Source organism: Xyrauchen texanus, chromosome 34, assembly GCF_025860055.1.
Source record: "Xyrauchen texanus isolate HMW12.3.18 chromosome 34, RBS_HiC_50CHRs, whole genome shotgun sequence".
Classification (NCBI taxonomy): Eukaryota; Metazoa; Chordata; class Actinopteri; order Cypriniformes; family Catostomidae; genus Xyrauchen; species Xyrauchen texanus.
Genome location: NC_068309.1, coordinates 32929683 through 32953604, shown reverse-complemented (window position 1 = coordinate 32953604; position 23922 = coordinate 32929683). Strand labels below are relative to the sequence as shown.

The 23922-nt window shown below is 39.1% G+C and overlaps 1 protein-coding gene across 1 annotated transcript; it reads right to left on the bottom strand.

Moving 5' to 3' along the window:
- Window positions 1–7423: 7423 nt before the first annotated feature.
- Window positions 7424–10028, bottom strand: LOC127628138 (probable G-protein coupled receptor 34). Its single transcript, XM_052104842.1, has 2 exons — window positions 10013–10028; window positions 7424–9579 (listed from the first exon to the last, which is right to left on the bottom strand). The coding sequence occupies exon 2, from the start codon at window positions 9552–9554 to the stop codon at window positions 8568–8570; it is 987 nt and encodes a 328-aa protein (XP_051960802.1). The 5' UTR covers window positions 9555–9579; window positions 10013–10028; the 3' UTR covers window positions 7424–8567.
- Window positions 10029–23922: the final 13894 nt, after the last annotated feature.

The window sequence follows — 23922 nt, the reverse complement described above, 5'->3', positions numbered from 1 at the left end:
GTTCATACAAACACAGGACTGACTGTAATTTATGTAAAGGAATTAAATAATCACATTCCTTTTGTAACCGATGTAGGTAGAGGCTTCAGTTTCTAGGGCAGGTTGTGAAAAATCCAACAATAAAAGAGACACAAGTGTAAGTGCCAGTAACTTAAAATAAATGTTCACATTCAAATGTGTGCTATAATGAATAGCCCAGTGCATTTACCTCTGCAACTCTCTCAGAGAACACAGATAGTGTATCTTCATCAATTACGTCATCCTAATAAATAAAAGACCATGTAAATTATAACTATTACAAGGCAGGTTATGTTCAACCACTGTGTCCTGTCTGCTGCATACTGACCTGTGCGTGCGCGCGCGTGTGTGTGCGTGCGTGCGTGCGTGTTTGTGTGTATAGAAAGTGTGCGATATGGCCCTACATCAGCAGTGCTGATGTAGGGCCATATCACATGATTGTGAGTGTGATTTGGTTCAAACCAAATTATGAGTCCTATCCTCTAAAGTAATTCAAAAATGTCACTTCAGAAATAGTATCACGCTATTTCTAACAAGTTATTGGATAAATAAGGATGGATGTGTGTGTGTGTGTGTGTGTGTGTGTGTGTGTGTGTGTGTGTGTGTGTGTGTGTGTGTGAGAGAGAGAGAGAGAGAGAGGAAGAGAGAGAGACGGAGCATGTGTGATCACCTGTTGCCACCCAAGCAGAGATGCTGTGAGCTTTCTGAAGGTCAGCTTTCTTAGTGGAAAAATAGCATCCAAGCGGGGGTACTTCTCCCTATTTCATAGCCGGCAAGCAAGTGTCAATCACTATAGAAAATGCAATGTCTTCCACCATTTTAAACGGCACCCATTGTATAATGAATCAGTTTGTTGTGTCTCTCAGCTGTGATGAGCCGTAATGCTGAAGTTGTAGTTTAAAGCCATTTAAAGCTATTTCCTAGCTTTAGTAGTGTGGTGTAGAAAGTGTAGTAAGTGATAACAAAGAGCTTGTATGTAGACACTAGCTGACACAGATCCCAACTCGCTCATATTACACACAAAAATTATCTTTTGCCACCACCTGCTGGCTAATATATGTAATGTCAAAAAAAAGACAAACCATAGCTCTTAACAGATCTGTACTGCTCATACACTTTAATTTAGAATGGCACGAACACAAGCTGAGTGTTAGAGTGCAGCGTCCGAGTGCTGATGTATATATATTATATTGATTTTGTTATATAAGGGAATGTATGGCAGAAGAGGTATGGTATGTTGGATGAAAATAAATAGACTAAGCTGTGTATCGCACACAATTATTGCCCAATTGGACAGTTTTAACTGTTCATCAGATGGATATCCTGAGGTAAAAAACTGTTCCTGTGCCTGATGGTGCTCAGAGCTCTGAAGTGTTGGCCAGAAGGCAACAGTTCAAAAAGACAGTGGGCCGGATGAGTGGGGTCCAGAGGGATTTTTCCTGCCCTATTCATCACTCTAAAAGAGTACAGTTCTTAAAGAGAGGGCAGGGGACAACAATAATCTGCTCAGCAATCCAAACTATCCTTTGTAGTCTTCTGATGTCCAATTTCATAATTGCACCAACCAGACAGTTATTGAAGTGCAGAGGACAGATTCAATGACTGTTGAGTAGAACGCCTGTGGCAGGTTGAACTTCCTCAACTGGTGAAGGAAGTACAACATCTACTGGGCCTTTTTCACAATGTGAGTCAGTGTGGGTCTCCCACTTTAGGTCCTGTGAGATGGTAGTGCCCAGGAACCTGAATGACTCCACTGCTGCCACAGTGCTGTTTAGAATGGTGAGCGTCAATGTTGGGGTGTTCCTCCTCAACATACAGTATATCATTCAGAAAGAACCACATGTAATACATTCAGGCTTTATTCAATAATTCATGGTCAATTATTTTGTACATGTACAGTGTTAGTAGGGCTGCAAAAACTAATCAATAAAATTAATTCATATCGACAACAAATGTCATTATCGATTAGTTGGATATATGCAACCAGCATTGAGAAGCTCCGCCAGTGACATCACTTTACAGCCCAGTGAAAATTGAGTTGCATGATGAAACTCGTTTGAAAAACGACAGAGACAAGCTGAAGTGGAAAAAACATGACCGAAGATGCCCATCACTCTCAGCTGTGATGAGCTGTAATGCAAAGTGTTTATAAAGTGCTCGGACACTTCAAAGAAGATCACAGTAAGCATACGTAGCCTACAGTTTAATGTGGAGCGATTGCTGCATCGGGTGCTTTGACATAGGGCTTGCGCTGTTTCATACGCTAAAGACTTGTTTCTCTCAAGTGCGTAACTTACATTTTCTTACGTTACTTCTCATCATGTAAGCACATGCAATACTATGATGATGTCTAGACAAAAAGTCTAGGATGAGACTTTTCAGCACGAGAGTGAATCTGATGATTGCACTATATAAAATGTATACTGAATATGATGTATAAAAATGCAAAGGGTCCTGATATTTGATAGTCCTGATAATGCCAAATGTATAATTTCACCATTATTTTACTGGATAAGCATATACTACCATTAAAAGTATGCTCAAGGTAGAGCGTTTGTGTGTGTGTGTGTCTGTGTGTGTGTGTGTGTGTGTGTGTGTGTGTGCGTGCGCGCGCATGAGTGAAAGCGAGAGAAAGAATGAAAGAAAACAGAGAGGTTGTGTGCTAAATTACCTGTGTTTGAGGTCTCAGCTCAGCGAGTAAAGACACTGACTTCTACCCCTGGAGTCACGAGTTTGAATCAAGGGTGTGCTGACTCCAGCCAGGTCTCCCAAACAACCAAATTTGTTCAGTTGCTAAGGAGGGTAGAGTCACATGGGGTACCTCCCACAGGTCACTACAATGTGTGGTTCTCGTTCTCGGTGCGGGCATGTGGTGAGCTGTGCATGGATGCCGCAGAGAATAGCATGAAGCCTTCACACATGCTATGTCTCCATGGTCATGCGCTCAACAAGCCACATGATAAGATGCGCAGATTGATGGTCTCAGACGCGGAGGCAACTGATATTTGTCCTCCGCCACCCGGATTGAGTCACTACACCACCACGAGGACTTAGAGTGCATTGGGAATTAGGCATTCCAAATTGGGGAGAAAAGAAAATTATTCTTCTCATTATCTCAATTATATTGCTTTCCTGTACACAACTGTTTTATTAAGTTGCTGGTGTCCGTTGACATCACTATGTGTCAGGCTCTCGAGTAATATGTTTATGTGTGTAAAAAACTAAAATGTGTATCCATGCGTGAGAATGTAGATGAAAAGGGGGAGTGCAAGGGTGCTTTCCAGTGAGGCTGATTAGGGTGAAATACAATGAAACACTTGCATATATTAAAAGTTATTTAGTATAATTTAGAATCTGATATATTGATCAAGTCGCAGGGTTGTGGCTCTGTTTGTTGGTCATGATTCGAGTCTCTATGTGCATGTGTGTGTTTGTGCACGCATATGAATGTGTGTCACTGGGTTTGAGTGTGGTTGAGACGAGAGTGAAAGAGAAAGGGAGAGAGGGAGTGCAAGGCCACTTTCAACCGAAATTGAAATACATTTAGTATATAATAGACATTGTTTGTCATTTTTACTCTGTTTAATCTGTTTGTTTTAACTGATTGTTTTGCTGTGGTAGCCTGTACAGCTCTTTGAAATAACTGAAATAATTTGGTGAACTGATATAGAACCATTATGCATTTGTCAAGACCTGGAACTACTTCATAGCTGTGCGTTTACTTGAAAAATATTTGCACACCTTAGAACGTCGTCAACCTAGCAGAATCAAGCATTCAACAGATTCGTGGTGTAAGTGTGTTTGTGTGCGTGTATGTGTGTGTTTGAGAGAGAAAGAGAGAGAGAGCTATTGAGCATGTGCGATTACTTGTGTCTGTTGCGTCTCACAAGTTGTAGGGTAGTGTTAGTCAGCTTGCTGAAGATGAAGGAATTACAGTCAAATACATACAATTTCACTGTGTAAAAATAGCCATCTGAGCGGCGGGTACCCCCTGAGTGTTTTGTGTTAGTTTGGCAGGGCGGAGGGCGGGGCCGGGTCGTGATCATACACACCCGGTCCCTTATCAGGCAAATCAAGCCTCCGAGAGGGATAAAGGCCGACTGTGGAGGATTGTGCGGGAGAAAGACATCGTTTACAGACATGTCCATCATGTGTGTGTTTGTGTCTTTTGTTTCAGTTTATAATTAAAATATTATTTATATTGTCAACCCGGTTCTCGCCTCCTCCTTGCCCGTCTAAATTACTTTACACATAGCCAGTGCTTGGGATTGGAAAATCGGATCATTTTACTGACTTGAATCTTTGAGTCTTGTCCAGCAAAATGAATGAGTCTTTATTCAAGTCATTTCGTTCATTTGAGGAGAATTACATTTAAATGTTACATTTTCAATAGCCAAATTCCCCCAACATGTTTACTTATGCAAACTTTGATTATAGTCCCAATAAGTAAATAATTATAATGCAGCCAAGGACAAATTATGAGATTTGTTTATTAAATTGTAATATTTGCCTCATGGAAATGATTAGTTCACCTCTGGAATCTTCTTGTCCGAGTCATTTGTTCTTTTGTCATGTGACAGCCGTATGTGCGTAGCGTATATGCACGACAAAAGAACAAACGACTTGGCCCAGAAGACTCAAGACGCAAACTTATCATTTCTGTTTCCTGTGTGAGCAATGCATCGCATATACGGCTGTCATGTGACAAAAGAATGAACAATTCAGACCAAAAGATTTTAAATTATCTGTTTCCTTTACAGTGCCTATGCGGTTTTCACGTAACAAACAAACTGAGGTTGCATAATGCACATGAGTGGCCAACACAAAATGAACGAATCACTCTCTGAGACTACTCGTTCTTCTGAGTCACATAAAAGATCGTTCATGAACGACCCATCACTAGCCAGTGCGCTAAAGTCATTCACTAAAGAAACCATTCTCTCCTCTGCTGTGTAATTTTTTAATCCCCTTCCAACGAGGAAACTCTGGTAATAGGTATGCACCTAGAGTATGTTTTTGATTACTCTTGTCTGTTGTGTCTCAGCTGTGATATGCCTTAATGCTGAATCTGTTAGTTTAACTGTTTTTCCCATCTGTAATATAGTAGTTGTAATCTGAGTGATCATGGATTAAGAAACCGTGCAGATCAGAGAAATCGCTCGGTGACAGACTCGTACTACATGTCATAGTGATAAATGAGAGGACACACATCTAGCTCTTTCTTTTACACATCTGCACTGCTCTTAAACTTTAGTTCAGAACGACATGAACACAAGTGGAGTGATACAAACAGTAAAGAGTGCTGCTGATCAGGAACTAACTGCTATATATATATATATATATATATATATATATATATATATATATATATATATATATATATATACAGTGCATGTCACCATCTAACAATTATTTCACAGAAATTATTTGCACAACCTAAGATTGAGTAATTAAACAGATGTTTTATTTTTATTTTGAGTCACTAAACTTTGTGCAGCACCAACCAACCACCAATGGAGCATTAAATAATAATAACAACCATCGGTCTTGTGAGATAAGTCTCTATAAACTTTGCACAAGTGATGGAGCAATACTAGCCCATTCCTCACAGAATTGCCCAACCTATACCAAGTTTGTTGGGGATCGGTGATGGACAGAAATGTTGAAGTTTCTCCACAGATGTTCAATAGGATTGAGGTCAGGACTCTGACTAGGCCACTCAAGGACATCAATTTTCTTCATTTTAAGCCACTCCAGTATTGCTCTGACTGTGTGCTTTGGTTCATTGTCATGCTGAAACACAAACTTCCTACCAATTTTACAGAGGAGTAGATTCTCAGTGTATATTGCAGCATTCATTATACCGTCAATCTTCACAAGATTGCCAGTCCCTGCTGCTGAAAAGTTACCCCATATAATGATTCTACCACCATAGAGTTTCACTGTGGGAATGGTGTCATGTGGCTGATGTGAAGTGTTGGCTTTGCACCAGACATACCGCTTAGTGTTTAAGTCACAATGTTCCTCTTTAGACTCATCAGACCACAAGATCTTCTGCTACATCTTTGCAGTATCTTCCAAGTGACAGATTGCAAAGTGTTTATTGGCAAGCGTGGGCTTTTAGTTAGCAAAGGCTTCTTCCTAGTTCCTCTCCTGTACAGACCATTTTTGCACAATAGTTTTGAGATAGTTGAACCACTGACTTTTGTAGCTCTGTCAGAGTGATGGCTGGTTTTGCAGTAGCCTCTCTGACAAGTGCCATTCTTGTTCGCTGACTAAGTTTGTGGGGTGTGGGGGCTGTTGTTCCATATTTCTTACCCTTTTGCATGACGGACTGCACTGAGCTCCGTGGCATGTTGACTTTGAAATGACCTTGTATCCTTGCCCAGATATGTGCTTCTCCACAATTTATTCCTCACTTGTTTTAAATGCTACTTTGTCTTCATTTGTGTTTGTTCAAAGGAAAATCCAACCATACAGTTTGATCTTATAGCGAGGGAAGTTGTATATGCTCAAAGTAATTGAAATCAGCTGATTTCCAACACTAGTGGAGACTAGAGCAACAAATAAGATGCGTTTATAAAGACAACATCTCACACCTGAGCAAGTTTAACTTTGTAATTACGAAGGGTGTGAATACGTTTTTGTTGTTGTCATGATATACAATAATGTGTATCAGCTGGGGAAAAATATATTTTAATATATTCTGAATTTGTAATCTGATTATAACATAATTATCAAGCTGCGATTTGTGATATTTCATAGTTTTGGTGACTTTACTATTATTCAGAAATGTGGAAAATAGTAATTGACTGGTAGTGTAATAAGGTCATACTTTAAAAATGCAAGCTCTCTTTGCTTTACTCAACATCCCTTTAGTGTTTTCTCATGACAAAAAGGTCTGAAATCAACAAGACACAAACAGGATTCTGCATCTCACCCACACGCTCTAGAAAATACATTTAATCAGTTTATCAATGTTCTCTGATATCCATCCCACTCAGCTCTTGTTGTCTGACACATATCTGTGATCAGAGAAGATGACAACATCAAAACCAAACTGCAGTTTTGAGCAGAATTATCAATCGAAGATAACGGTTGCGGGTTAAATGTTTTTGTTTGTTTTATTTTTTTTTTTTTGCAACATCACATGAAATTGAAACCAAAATATGTATACAAAAATAATATTTATTCACTCTTTTACCACAGTAATTAAACATATTTGTTACAAGAACATTTTTTATACATAATATGGAACTTTAAGTTTCAAATAACTTTAAATAAATATTTGTATTGCCATGAACATTACAGTAATGATTAAAGGCATATTTGTACAAATGAAGATAGTATAAATAAAGCATAAAGGCATTAATGCATATTATAACTTAAATATATGCTACATTTGATAGTATTTCTATAATTATGTTTGCTAATGTACTGCATTATAACAGCTAATGAAGTAATTTAACCATTCTAATCCAAAATCAACCAAATCAAGTGTGATTATCTGATCATCATAAAATTTAAATAAAATAAAAAAATATTTCCTTTATTAATTTTTCCATTAACATGTCATTTTTATTTACAATTACAATTTAAATATTAAATCTGTATTTTCCCATATTGTGCTCACTTTTAGAAGTGAGATGTAGGCATGTAATATGGTTTACACTTCTATAGTACATAACCACAAAAATGATTAACACTCATATTGCAACAGTACTCATGTACATCACAGTGGAGCCGTGACATCTAAAGGAGATCCTTGACATTTGCAAAGGTCATGTTCTCAAGCGTAAATTCAGGTTATTCCCTCTAAATTTAGTAATATACTTACCATGAAGAAACACTTTACATGAATTTTCCCTTTGTTAAGGGTTTATAAAGGGGTTATAAATGACTAATGTGTTTACAAATGCATTATAAATAATGTATATGCTGTTATAACAACATACAAAAAAGAGTGCAATTCCTGACAAGTTTACTGCCATGAATGGACGATTACAAATCTACAGTATAGTTAAAACAACTCACTACTTTTCGCCATTTTCCTTTGCTGTAAACAACGCATGCTTCTGCTTTTGTCACTTCTCAACGGAGCTTACGCTATGCCTACGTCATATACTGGAACTGGACTCTCTTGTGACTGCGCGGACGGCCGTTACGGAAGCCAGTGATAATAGTTTAGAAAGTTATAAATATGGATATTTTTCTTACAAAAACGCATCGTTTCACTACCAAAGGCCTTTATTAACCCCCTGGAACCGTACGGATTACAAAATCGAAGGTACCTTATACTCCCATTATTAAGCTTGGAAGAGCCAGGGTATTTTATTATATAACTCCGACTGTGTTTGACTAAAAGAAGAAAGTCATATACACCTAGGATGGCTTAAGGGTGAGTAATATTTTGGGGTCATTTTCATTTTTGGAACTAACCCTTTAAAAACACTAAACATCATTTAAACTAAAGAACATGTTTTTGTTGAATCTACTAAAATTGCTTTCAGTTGACATCACACATGATAGAAAGCCATCCATGAAGCTGTCTAAATTTCAGTGAGTGAATGGTTTATGCTGATTCTTCTCATGTTTAAAGCATACATGCTTTTAAACTTGCCCTGGATGGCACAAAGGACAGTTTTCCTGTATGCACTGGATATGAAGAAAAAGACAATTGGGTCAAGGCAGCTATTTAGAGTCGATAGCAGCAAGGTACCCTCATTTAAAATGTGCAACAGTTGTTGGCTTTGTAGATCCCCAATCACATTCAGTTGAGCCAGAACGTACGGGATCCGTACAACATGGTAAGGCAAGAAGCACAAAGTAAAAATTGCCGGAATCAAGAAAGTCTTTCTTATAACCCACTTTTTGCGACTTTGTGCCTTAGGATCGCCATTACCCATGGACAATGTCCTAAGTTTATTAGTAATCTTCCCATAAAAACATAGAAACACCAGGTAAAAAACAAGGAATAACACCACTGTAGTCAGATTAATCGCACCATTGAGAGGACCCTTTCTGTGGAAGTGGAAGCAGATCTTGTCACATGGATATTTCTGATCATTGTTTTTTGTGAAGAAGGGGCTTGCCCCTAAAATGAGCAGCACCCAAATGGTGTAGCTTGCCATTTGGCTCCATTTCGTCTTCTGGATGCGGAACACACAAACGGGCTTGATGATTTTCAAGTAGCGATCCAGACTAATGAGGCTGAGGAACAGGATGCTAGAATACATATTGATGTAGAAGAATATGCCTACCAACTTGCACAGGTAGTAGGGACCTTCTTTGTTGTGGTAGTAGACCCGTAGTGGCAAACACAGGACCAAGAGGGTGTCGGCGAGGGCAAGGTGACGCATGTAGATGGCCATGGAAGAGTCTGTGTGCCGCCGGAGGAAGAATATGTAGAAAGTGACGGTGTTGCACAGCAGACCAATGCAACAGATGACAATGTAGCCAATTGGCAAGAAGGAATTCAGTATGCCATCATGGATCTCACAGGTGTCATTGTTGGTTAAATTGCCTTCCTGTAACATTGTGACTGCCAAAACGTGCTGTACACTTTAATAAAGGAAAGGAAATTAATAAGAACCCATATGTTTAAAATGAGATGGAAAAAGCCACCTCCACCAAATGAACATTTGATATGTTTAATTATATTTTACTACTCTAGGACTATCTAGTTATGCCCTCAATAGGATAAAAAAAAAAAAAAAAACTCTAAAAAATCTATTCCATATAGGGTTGCCAATTTCTTGCCATGCGAATACAGGAAGTTTTGGCTAAAATATGGAATGTCCCGACTACTATGGATTCCATGAAGCAAATATTACCACTTAATAAATAAATTAATTTCTGACACTTGACAAATGATGTTCTGTATTTCAACAGATATTTTTACTAGGAATCATATGGCTAAAAATCTCTGCAGGCAAAATTGTTGAACGGTTTCAAAATAAATGCTAAACTCCCAATAAAATAACAGCCGTCTTACCTGTGCGACCGGTCTGCTTGAGAAATGTTGAAATGACTAAGTGCATTCTGTGCTGAGAAACTCCTCGGCACCTGCGCAGGAAATTATTCTCATGTGTGATGTAGCACTCTGGTCGCTGTGGTTGACAGTTCTGCTAACCCCAGCAGAAATGCAAAGAAATTATAATAGCTCACCACACATCCACCATTCTTAGAGTCCAGGAATTGAGCTGGAAGCCTATTATGTCATGCTTCGCGAATACATAAAGATGCAAATTAAATATGCTTGTTCCAGATTACAAAAGCACTGATTAGGATCAACATATAATCTACATTTAATTTGATGTCATTGCACTTCCACTATTGCATATCTAATTTTATAAAACAACAGACAGTGTCAATAAAAAAAATATGTGAACCCTTTGGAATTTGCTAGTTTTCTGCATTAATTGGTCATAAAATGTGATCTTATCTTCATCAAATTCACAAGTAAGTTAAAAACACACAGCAATTATAATATTTCATGTCTTTATTGAACACATCCCATTAAACATTCACAGTTCAGTGGAAAAGGTAAGTAAACCCTTGATTTAATAACTGATCGATCCTCCTTTGGCAGCAATAACCTCAACCAAGCGTTTCTGATAGCTGCGGATTAGACCAGAACAACGTTCAGAAGGAATTTTGAACAATTCTTCCTTACAGAACTGCTTCAGATCAGCCATATTCTTAGGATGTCTGGTGTGAACGGCTCTCTTGAGGCCATTTCACAGCACCTCTGCTAGGTTAAATACTGGTCAGTTTGAAGAAAATTTGATCTGATAAAATGTTGGTACTGTGCCACTCCAAAATACTGCAATGACTGGTTATTGAGTGAATTAGGTAATTGCCTACAAAGAATAGTTTTGTTATATTTATATTGATTTGAAAAGATATTTGTAAAGGTATTCAATGGAAAGGAGGAGGTGAGAACCAGCTTGACGATGTAAATCATATTTTAATAGTAAACTTAAAAGACAACATAAACACACACATGACTGACATGTCCATAACGATCTCTCTCTCCCGCACGAACCCCTGCAGTCAGCCTTTAACCCTCACTGAGGCATAATTAGACAAAATTGGGACCGGGTGTGTAGGATCACGACCCAGGCCTGACGTACACCCCCTTTCCCTGGGGGAAGGCGTGCTTTACATCTAGTCTGCCAGCAGGTCATCACCATCTATCTGGACAAGGGAGGGGACAAGGGGAGGGCAACAGAAATAATTAAAATGGGGGGGTACTTCCTGTAACAGTGTATTACCCCCCCAAAAACACTGTAAAATGTAAAAGAGGGAAAAGGCCAACTCAGAGCGACAGTGAGAGAGAGAGAGGAGAGAGAGATGAAAAAAAAAAACTTGCCAGTTCTCCGATACGCCGCAGCTTGTTCCTCGGCCACTCCTCCACCCTCTATCGGACGACAGCCGCGCCTCTCCGGGTGGATCAGAGGCAGTCCTCCAGCTCCTGGCGGAAGGAACGCCCGGCGCGTTCTCGGGGAACAGAAGGGGTCTCCCTCGCCCCTGGCAGCGGTTCTCCAGCTCCAGGGGGTCGCCAGTGAGCCCCCCCCCGCGGTCGACGGTCTTAAACCCACGCGTGTTTCAGCAGCCGGTAGGCGACTACTGCGCCCCTGGCAGCGGCCCTGACCGCTCCAGGCGGTCGGTTAGGAGCCCCTTCTCCCCTCGTGGTGGCTGCTCCATTGGGGTGGACGGTAGTGGCGAGAACTCTACAACGGCGTATCCCTCCTCCTTCCCGGGCTTTGGCACCAGTGTAAATGTATTCAATGGAAAGGAGGAGGCGAGAACCGGCTTGACGATGTAAATCATATTTTAATAGTAAACTTAAAAGACAACATAAACACACACATGACGGACATGTCCGTAACCGATCTCTCTCTTTCCTGCACGATCCCCTGCAGTCAGCCTTTAACCCTCACGGAGGCATAATTAGCCTAATACGGGACCGGGTGTGTAGGGTCACGACCCGGCCCCGCCCTCCGCCCTGCCACAATATTAATTCACTTTTATGTTCTTACAGAATGTGTTTTTAAAGTCTATAAGTTGTTAAAAAAAATTTAAAGCAAAAAGCATATTTCTGTACTTCATGCAGATTTTGGTGGAATTGTAGAGATATGGATTTTTAATGATTTAATAGCAACTGTGTTTCAGATTAGATTCTCTCAGTCCTTTAAGCAATTAATTAGCTTGCAAGTGTTTTTTATTTGTTTAACTGTCTTATTTATTATTTTAATTATTATTATTAATAATAACAAATAATGTGCACATTTTCGCCATTTACTGGCAAACCTGATAATGTCAAGACATTTTTTGTTTTTGTTTTTGTGGTACAGTGAATAATCTCTTGAGTCAATGTATTGTAAATAATAATAATAATCATGCATATCATTTTAAAAGGTTACTAAAATGTATTAAATGCATTAATTATCACAATTAATTTAATTTCAAACTTAATCACTAAATCTTTGCTTCAGGAATTAGGACTAAAATCAGTTCTCACATACAACTCAAAGACATCAATCCACAATGCAAAAGTGTAAATTCTCTTTGTAAGTTCTTATGTACAGTACATGTTTATTATCAAGAGGTAATTTAGGGTCAAAAGACAGTTGTGATAAATTCCTCACCACATTGCAAGTTCAGCTGGTGAATGTATATAGTAGCAAGCTGATATGAACTTTGTGGGCTGAACTGGTTTGAGCTGGATTGTGATTTTCATATTCCTTGTGCAGACAACAAAACATTTGTCAGATAAAGATGTTATTTTATTTATTTATTTATTTGTGTAGGTGTACATAACATTATATAAATAGTATAATGCTGCTTATTTGTGGAGTATTTAACCATACTTAAGCAGTTTTCAATAAATAAATAAAATTGAAAAGAAAAAATATGTTTGTATGAAGATGGTTGTTTTGACCTATTTCCTGTTTTGTGGCACATGAATAAGTGCTGCTTTAAAAATTTATATGCACTTAGTGTGGGTATATATTTCTTCTTTTTGTGGAAAGTTAAACAAAAGTTAGTCAACAATTTAGCCAGAAATTGTCATGATTCACTGTTGATTTGCCTTGTGTTTTGCACCTGTCATCTTTTTCCCTTGGACTACACTTCCCAAAATGCACTGCCCTCATCTCTGTCAGCTGTTCCCAGTTGTTCTCACCTGTGTTCCATTCCCTCATTCCCATGTATATAATGCCCTGATTTCTGTCCAGTCTTGGTCAGTTGTGTTTTCTCAGTTTCATGTACCGGTTCCTATTATGGTTGTAACGTTTGTTTTATTTCCTAGTTCCTAGCTTTTGCCTTGTTCCAGTGTTTACCTTGGTTTTGTACTTTATCGAACTTCACGCTGCACCTAGATCCTGCCTTTGTACTTCCCTCAAACGTTACTGTTATATCTTTATCTTTTATATAACATGAATGATACGCTGAGATGATTGCACTTCTATTTACTGGGGAACTCTGTCTTCTTTGTTACATCAACACAACATACAAGGGAATGAACTAGAAAACCCTCTAATGCACAAAAATATTGAGTGCATATATCACATATTCCTCCCCACATAGTGTTGTTGTACTCAATTCAGTAACAATGTTACATACACTTAACATGAACAAAAGGTGTATTTCTTTTATTTTTACATGTCTAATATATATATACACACAGTATCTCACAAAAGTGAGTACACCCCTCACATTTTTGTAAATATTTGATTATTCCCAATTTGGACATTTTCACTTAGGGGTGTATTCACTTTTGTTGCCAGCGGTTTAGACATTAATGGCTGTGTGTTGAGTTATTTTGAGGGGACAGCAAATGCACACTGTTATAAAAGCTGTACACTCACTACTTTACACTGTATCAAAGTGTCATTTCTTCAGTGTTGTCACATGAAAAGGTATAATCAAATATTTACAAAAATGTGAGGGGTGTACTCACTTTTGTGAGATACTGTGTGTGTGTGTGTGTGTGTGTATATATATATATATAGACACAATTATAGCCTTGTATAATACAATACTTCTAGTAATACCAGAATAATTGTGATTAAACACTATAATCATTCAATGAACTGCGTTGTGCTAATTCTTTTAAACTAAACTCAGTGCCATGACTGTCAGAATTTATACAACAGACTGGACTTATACTCCAAGGTAAACCTTAAGGGCTAAACCGTATATGGTATCTCTTGTGTGGAGTGCGTAACACCTCCACTGTTTCACTTGTTAATGAATCAACAGGTTGTGCTGACCCTGCCTAGATTGGATCGAGACTAGGAAGTGATGTTTCTTCTGACATGGGATGTTCACAAAGCTCTGTCAGATTCCCCTCAGGGACATCACTGACCTCTGGTCCAATATCATCTTCATTGTCACAGCCAGTTAGATGTGCCAACCTCTGATCAACATGACGCCTCCAGTGCACTTAAAGTCTTACATCGACAGTGTATGATACAGGGCCTATCTTTGCTGAAACAACACCAGGCATATATTTCTTTCCCCTCTGATAATCACAAAACTAATACTTTGTCACCCACTGTAAATGTTCTGTCTTTAGCAGGCACTTGATGTCGCTGGCACAGTTTGCTTTGTGCTTTTTCAACCACAGAGGCAACATTAGGCTTCAACATATCCAAGTGAGATTGCAACCTGCGGTTGCAATCTGAAACAACATGGCAGGCGATTCCTTTGTGGTGGCATGTTGGGTGTTTCGGTACGCCAGTAGAAAGGTGTCCAGCCTATGTTGAATTGAAGTTGACCCCTTAGAACAATGTAGTGCCCGCTTAAATGTCTGAACCAAGCATTCAGCCAAGCCATTCGTAGCTGGGTGAAAAGGTGCAGATCGTGTATGTGTCACTCCATTAGCCTTGAGGAATGTCTGGAACTCATCCGAGGAGAACTGAGTCCCGTTATCACTAACCAGCTCTTCTGGGAGTCCATAATGACTAAACAATTCCCTCAGCACCTGAATGGTCTTGGTAGACGTAGATGATTCTATCACACACAGCTCTGCCAGTACCCTGGATCTCAGCTCAGGAGGAATGACCACCCTCCAACCCCACATAAGGCAACCCTGTTGTGTAGTTAACTCATTTTTCCTGTTCACTTACAGGGCAAGCACATAATTTGTATCTGTGACTCATGAAAAACATCCAGTGATAACCCATCCGCATAACAGTGATGTACACCGTCTCTATACTGGATATCGTAATCATGGGCTGCCAACAACAAAGCCCAGCACTGCATCCAAGCTGCAGCCATGGATGGATTGGCTTTTGTTGGACTGAAGATTGTTGTCAGTGGACGTGGACGTGGTCCGTAAGCAATGTAAACTTCCACCCGTACAAATATTGGTAGAATTTCCGTACTCCAAAGACAATTCCATGTGCCTCCCTTTCAATTTGAGCATAGCTTTGCTCTGCTTTGCTTAATATTCTCAAGGCAAAGGCTATTGGTTTTTCCTGCCCGTCCAGGAGGATGTGTGAGATGATGGTGCCAACACCATATGACGATGCGTCACAGGCCAGTCTGATTGGTAACTGTGGATTGTAATATGTCAGAACTGTCTGTGACAGCAACAATTTTTTTGCCTTGTCGAACACATCCTCACACTCATGAGACCACAGCCACTGCTTTCCTTTGCACAGCAAAGTATTGAGGGGTGCTAACACTGATGCAAGATTAGGGCTAAGTTGACTGTAATAGTATAGAAATCCTAGAAATAAATGAAGTTGACTGACGTTCTTCGGTGCAGGTGCATCCACCACTGACCTTTTCTGGTGACTTATGAAAACCGTGAGCATCTATGATGTGCCCCAAATACTCCAGCGAATCTTAAAGAATTCACATTTCTCACGTTGGACACATAGCCCAAACTCATCCAGATGACTGAGGACTGCATCTACATTCTTGAGATCACCAACTGATCCAGTCACTAATATATCGTCTAGATAGCGATGAACATTGGGAAGGCCTTGTAAGATCTAATCCATTGCCCTTTGAAAAATTGCAGGAGCCGAAGCAATACCAAATGATAATCGATTGTAACAGAACAGCCCCTTTGACGTGGTGATAGTGAAACATTTGTGTGAACCTTCTGCCAAGGACACTTGTAAATAGGGAGAGGGGCAGTTTGGTGAAGTGTTGGCCCCCTGCCAATGTTGCGAATAAGTCCTCTATTCGTGGAATCGTGTAACGTTCAACACAAAAGGCCGGATTCACTGTTACCTTAAAATCTCCACAAATCCTCACATCCAGTGACTCCTTACTCACACTCTTAATTTCACACCAGTTCAGCCTGATTTGCTTGAGCCACTCTCTGCCGAATAGTGTTGTGGCGGCTCCTTCCACTACATAGAGTGGTAATTTCGCCTTTTGTTTGTTCATTTTGACTTTGACTACGATGACCCCTACTGGAGACACCACCTCACCTGTATATGTTTTCAGAATCACATCTGTCGCGCGCAGTGGTTTATGGGCTAGTTGTGCATTACAAAGTTCTCTTGAAATCAAGGAAACAGCAGCTCCAGTGTCTAATTCCATTTCCAAGATTTCTCCCTCTACATTTGGCTTTAGATAGACAGCTGTCTGCATGATCTGCTCTGGTCTTCTGGGTCTCCTGGCTATCCACCTGATCTGCCCTGGTCTCCTGGCCATCTGCATGATCTGCTCTGGTCTCCTTGGTCTCATGGCCATCCGACTGATCTGCTCTGGTCTCTTGGGTCCCCTGGAATCCGCCTGGTCTGCTCTGGTCTGGTCTGCTTAGTCTCCTGCTCCATCTTGGCCATACCTTCCTTGGGAATCAGAGTTCTGACATGATTTACTGTTGTTTTTCTCCTGGCATCTGTTTCCCTTAGACTTCACTTCCCAAAATGCACTACCCTCATCTCTGTCAACTGTTCCCAATTGTTCTCACCTGTGTTCCATTCCCTCGGTAGTCCTTGTGTATATAATACCCTGATTTCTGTCCAGTCTTGGTCAGTTGTTGTGTTTTCTCCATTTCATGTATTTACTTTAACCATAAACACAGAAAATATCAAATAAACTACAAAAGTTGTATCAATTCAGTCATCAAAGGACAGCATACACCAAAACCATATCATATACATTAACTGCAAGGCTGCACAAGCACATGAGTTTAATGTCCCACAGGGTGTGACAAAAAAGCCCAGTATCAAAACCAAAATTTTGCATGCCAGCCAAACCACACACTGCAGTCATATGAAGTCTTAAACATTCTAACTGTTAATGCTCAGTGCTAGAAAATGATGACCAGGCCACCGAAACCATTCTAACCCACGCAACAAAACTCCCCTAGTTTCACTTATGATACAAACAAAGCTGTTCAAGGCCTTTAAAAGGAAAACGCATCTTGTTACAGTTTTTCTCGATTGCTTACAGTTTTTGCACGTTGCATGAATAAGTTTTGCAAAACTTGGCTCATTGTGTCAAAACTCTACACACAAGCAAATAAGACACAACACTGGTAAATAAACCATTCACATCCGTGTCAAATTGAAACTCTGCTATCAAAACCTAACAATCCTTTGTCAAAATGTCACTCTGATGACAAAATGATACCCACTTGCATCATATGAATACACGTTCAGATCAGCAGCAACACACTTGTTATAAAACACTGCTGTCTTTTGTTTTCACTGTTTTTAATCAGTTCCACAGAGGGCATGTTTTCACAACAACCAAAAAATGAAATACTGAATTCAAAATCATTACATTACAGTAGTATATTTTACAGTAAATTCAGTTAAATAAAAAATAAAACAAACAATACACTACTGTAAACACAGAAAAACACAATTGTGCACAAGTGGGCTTATGGATCCTACCGTCTGTTGGGGTCTGGCCACAGGATCTCATCAAGATCACAAGCAATGTCTTCTCTTGCTAAGCATCAGGGAAAATATCCCCTTGTGTGCAGAATCCATCCCTGGATTGACCTCACATCAATGTCTCCGCAGGCCTGTTCCATTGCCTGCAGAAGAGGCATACGGGCATGCGTTGACGGTCATATACGCGCCATCTCAAAGCAGAAAAAAATTCCTCTATAGGATTTAGAAATGGCGAGTAAGGGGGCAAGTACACAACTTCAAATTGATCATGGTTGGTGAACCAGTTCTGATCAATCCTGTACAACTGCATCATTACAGTTTTTTACGATTGTTTACACACTAAAATAAAAATTTCCACACAATTTGCAAAATTCTACTCCAATGAGCAAAACACCTCCACAGATTTGCACAACATTACACACAATGTCTGCTTCACCCTTTTTGCAAAACATTACACAAAGTGATTTGTAAAACTCTAAACACATTTTCACACCTTAGACACAAATAAGGATTGTGAGGTTACTTCCTTGTCATTACAAAGCACTGGATTGCCAATGACCACACTAATGAACGAATTGGATAATCACAACCACCAGGTGTGGAAGCACACATGTGCTAATTTGAAAACCCAGCCCTCAGTTGTGCTATAAAAGGCAGCAGGTGAGTACACCTGTCTTCAACAAAAATGGAAGGAGTCAGAAGAAGAAGAAGAAGAGTGAGAATGAGAGGGGGAGCTCAAAGAGGAGATGAAGGCGGTAGAAGAAGAGGAGAATAAGTAGGTAGAGGAAGAGAAGGAGATAGAGGAAGAGGCCTTGGTAGAAGAAGAGAAGGAGGAGGTAGAGGAAGAGAAGTAGGTAGAGGAAGAGGAGAAGAAGTAGGTAGAGGAAGAGGAGAAGGAGATAGAGGAAGAGGAGATAGAGGAAGAGGCCTTGGTAGAAGAAGAGAAGGAGGAGGTAGAGGAAGAGGAGAAGAAGTAAGTAGAGGAAGAGGAGAAGGAGATAGAGGAAGAGGTAGAGAAGGACTTGAAGGGTTGATAGAACCTGAACAAAGAAGACGAGGACCAAATTTGACTCGAGAAATCCGTGCAACACTTATTGACCATGTTATCAACCATGGACTGACACTGATGGAAGCTGGACAAAGAGTTCAACCAAATCTCAGCAGAAATACTGTTGCGTCAGTAATTCGGACATTTCATAGAGAAAACAGGTAAGCTAACCACACAGTACATTGAAACTGAAGCTTGCTGTACTTGTCATCAATAATGTTTACTGTGACATTTGACAGTAGGCTGCATATGTATTTTATAATATATATATATATATATATATATATATATATATATATATATATATATATATATATATATATATATATATATATATATAATTTTTACATAGGATTGAGGGTAGAGGACACCAAGGTGGAAGGGGCCCTATGTTCACTCGTGCACAAGAGGCTGCCATTGTGAACATGGTTTTGGCCAATAATTGTATCAGGCTGCGAGAAATCCAAGCCAATATCATCAATGATGACAATATTTTAAATAACATCCAACGAGTCTCTCTGTCAACATTAGGTCGAATCCTAAAGAAAAATCAAATATACATGAAGCAACTGTATCGGGTACCATTTGACAGAAATTCAGAGAGAGTGAAACATCTGCGCAATGAGTATGTGGAGGTATGTATTGTTCATCTTACTATGGTGTGGTATTGTGCACTGCTCATAATGTTCTGTCACAAAAAAAAATACTGTGCAATAGATATTGAATAGCATCTTATTGTCTTTAATGTGTTTCAGAGAGTCTTGCAAATGGATGCAGCAGAAATTCAACATGAATTTATATATGTGGATGAGGCTGGATTTAACCTTGCGAAAACAAGAAGAAGAGGGAGACATGTAATTGGACACAGGGCAATCACCAGTGTGCCAGGGCAGCGAGGGGGTAACATCACCATTTGCGCTGCTATCACACAAAATGGGGTCCTCCACCACCATGCAAATCTGGGACCCTATAATGCAAATCTAATTCTTGCATTTCTTGACCGATTGCATGAGATTGTCACAGCATTACACCAAGTGGACCAGATGCGGTACATTGTCGTTTGGGACAATGTCTCATTCCATCAGGCTGCTCTGGTCCAGAATTGGTTCCATGATCACCCTGATTTTGAAGTCTTATACCTTCCCCCATACTCCCCCTTCCTGAATCCTATAGAAGAGTTTTTTTCAGCGTGGCGGTGGAAGGTATACGACCTGCGGCCCTATGACCGTTTGCCCCTCATTCAGGCCATAGAGCAGGCCTGTGATCTTATTGAAGCAGCTTCTGTGCAGGGGTGGATTCGTCACACAAGGCGATTCTTCCAACGGTGCCTTGCCAATGAAGACATAGCCTGTGATGTGGATGAAATCTTATGGCCTGATCCAGCCAGACGGAGAGATGAATAGTTACAGTATTCTTGTTGGTTTTACAGTTGTTTTCTGTAATTTCTGTTTACTTTACTTTTCTTCAGAGTCAAAGTGTATGTACTGTAATTCATGCAGTAATTTTTATTTGTCTACAGATTTTATGTTTCATTGATTTCATTGTAGGTTGATTACTGTAACTGATTATGGTAAGAAATATTGTAAGTATTGAAATAAATACTTGAAATATTCAGTCAGCAGCATCAGTGTTGTGCAGTGCGTGGTCAGTTTATAGTAGGCATATTTGTGTACATTCTCCCTATATCTCAAACTAATCATGAAGAATGTTGTGGGTTTGTCACAATTTTTTTCCAATCTAAATTATCCATTACATAACAATGTCTGGCCAAAAATCTAGCACATGCTATTTCCTAAAATTCATTTTTTACAAATGTGTTTTTTATTTATCACAGCAGTGTGAAACTGGCTGCAATAGTGTCTGATCATTGAGGACTGTGTTGGTTAAATAAAAACTAATAGCCTTTTCACAAATATGTGTATATGTTTTGACTGAAGTGTGTTTTTTTTGACAGAAGTATGTCATTTTGCAAACAATCTAGGAATTATGCAAATTGAGTGTGGTGTTTGGATAATTGTGCTTATATTTTGAAAAACAGAACCCGGTTTTCAAAATTGCGTGTAAACAATTGAAAAAACTGTAAGTGCATCTAGAAATGTGATTATGTGTTGCACATTATAGGGACCCAGTTTGGCATGATGGTGCAGTAGCCCTCGAAGACTTATGGCAGCACACAATGTGATATTTCCTCCACGCAGCTCCAGGACGTGCACAATTGCCCTTTGGCCAATTATATTACGTCCCCGTCGTCTGTTTTTGCTAAGGTTGAATCCAGCCTCGTCAATGTAAATACATTCATGCGGCTGGGCAGCTTCATCCATGTCCAAGATTCTCTGTAACAAAAAATACATATTGTTGATGGCTTTACTCAAAGCACACACCTACACTACTACACATACAGAACCGACCCACCCCACCACACAGGTACCTGTGTAGCTTTCAGAATGTATCTATGTGGTACTAATCCAGTGGTACATATTCATCCGTTACTGGACTGCACCCATTCTGTATTGTAAATGTAAAGGACTGAAACACTTACCTGTACATATTCATGTCTAAGTTATTTGACCCTGACACTGTTCCTCTCAAATGGGACCCTGTACAATTGCTTCATGGTCATGTTGTGCTTTACCAAGATGCGTTTGATAGTGGTAATGCTTACTCAATTTATGTTGTTGAATACTTGCCTATCTGCAAGTATTTGTTACTGTAGCTGGTGGAGATGGATTGCATTGTTTGCTCTGACTAGGTTCAAAATTCCCTAAACTTACTATTTTCAGGTCAATATGAAGCTCTCCACTCAAAACCATTCAATCTTGCTGAAAAAACTAACTTTGCCCTCAGACATGATGACATACAAGCCCTCAAAAACACACACACACTAAAACACAGTGTTACACACTGGTGAGATAAATTCAAAACAATACTACAAAAACCGGTAATAAGTTATGTTGCTTGTGGTTCTCCCCCTCAAAAACCTTTTCACATGATGAACACAACAAATGTGTACATTTTGTATTTTTTTATTCCTTAATGTACTGTACATTACAATACACCAAACAACAAAAAATTATTCTGCCCCAGCATCCCTCATAGTCATACCTTTGACAAGGACATGGTCAACTAGAGTGCCGTGAATTAGATCGGAGACTGCTTGTCTTCATGCTCGTCTTCATGCTCTTCCTCTTCCTCTGTCGCTTGTCGTCGTCGTTGTGAGAACTTTTAAGATGTTGATTCACAAATATATCTGGTCTAATCTGTTCCCACATTTGGATGGTGTTGGTGATGTTTAGCACACCTTGCAGCACATGTCCATAATTCTAGAAACTCTCCCATAAGAAATGCTTGTTAAACTCAAACATATAGTATGCTCTATCTCATTGATGGCAGGCCTAGAGCTCTATTGGCATCACAGGAGAAAACATGCAACTCCCTTCATAATCATGTTAATACATTTGCGATCCGATCTTCACTCAGATGATTAGACCATGCTTTTTCATTACAAATAACTATGCATGTAACTAAACACTGCTGACATAACTGAAATATTATATCTACATCATATACAGTGACCTTCATTAATTATTGATTCTGAAAGTCTGGGAGGGGCTCTAAGTCCTTGTGGTGTATTCCACACTTGCATTGTATGGACCTGCAGAGCTAAAATATTCTTCTAAAAATCTTTGTTTGTGTTCAGCAGAAGAAAGAAAGTCATACACATCTGGGACGCATGAGGGAGAGTAAATGATGAGATAATTTTCATTTTTGGGTGAATTATCCCTTTAAGTGTTCTTAAACACCTAAGCAACACTAAACGGGATATATTATCTACTCAAATGCATGTGACATCAAATAAATGAGGATTACGTAATACAAAAGAAATCCTATTAGATAACTTTAAAATACAATCCAATAGATTAATAATTTATTTTACTAAGTACAATTTTATTCATATAATTATTAATCAGATTACAATTCAGAGATAATCTACCCAGCACTAGGAACATTTCATTTCGAAATGAATCACTGTGCTGTCAACAGATCTGAGTCAGCAACCTCAAAAGTGTTGGATGAGGTACATTGTTCCAGAAACCAAAGGTCATGCTAATGAAAACAAATTCTGTTGGACGCAAGGGGGCATGCATGCTCTTGAAATCAGATTACTGTTGTTTTTCAAACAGGCTTGCTGCAAATACAATATACTGACTCATTGGAAAAAGCGTGGTATTACAACTGGTATTATATATATAGGGTTTGGGAGTAACGAAATACATGTAACGGATTACGTATATAATGTAAAAAATATAAGTAACTGTATTCCACTACACTCCACTCTTTCAGTGGGTCCCCATCAAACCATTAGACAACACAGGCTACTATGACCAAAAAGATCAAGCGCAAATATGACTTCTTATGACAAAATAACAAAAAAGTCAGTTGTGCCTTCTGCCACTAATCCCATCTTCATCACAGTGCCCTATTGTCAGATCATTGGTAATCATTGTTAATCAGAAAACAGTTACATTCAAAAAGTATTTTGATTACTGAAGAGATTACTTTTCATTTTATTGTCATTTGTTTCATTTAATATTTATTCCTTTCAGATGGAAATAATTTATACATATAAATGATGCGATCCAAAGTGCATTTGAACAGCGGTGAAACACTCTTATGATGTGTTACATTCATATATATATATATGTATGTATGTATGTATGTGTGTGTGTGTGTGTGTATAGTATATATATATATATATATATATATATATATATATATATATATATATATTATATAAAGGCCTAAACATTTGAACAATCAGCTATTCAGCATCTATTTCTTTTAACATTTTCTGTTTATTCCAGGTGAAACGAAACAATCGCAGAGCTATTTTTCCGTTGTATTGCTAATTTTCAACGAAGACTTTTCTCGTGAATATTTGCTGGGTTTTTTTTTGTTGTTGTTGTTGTTTTTTTCTGTCGC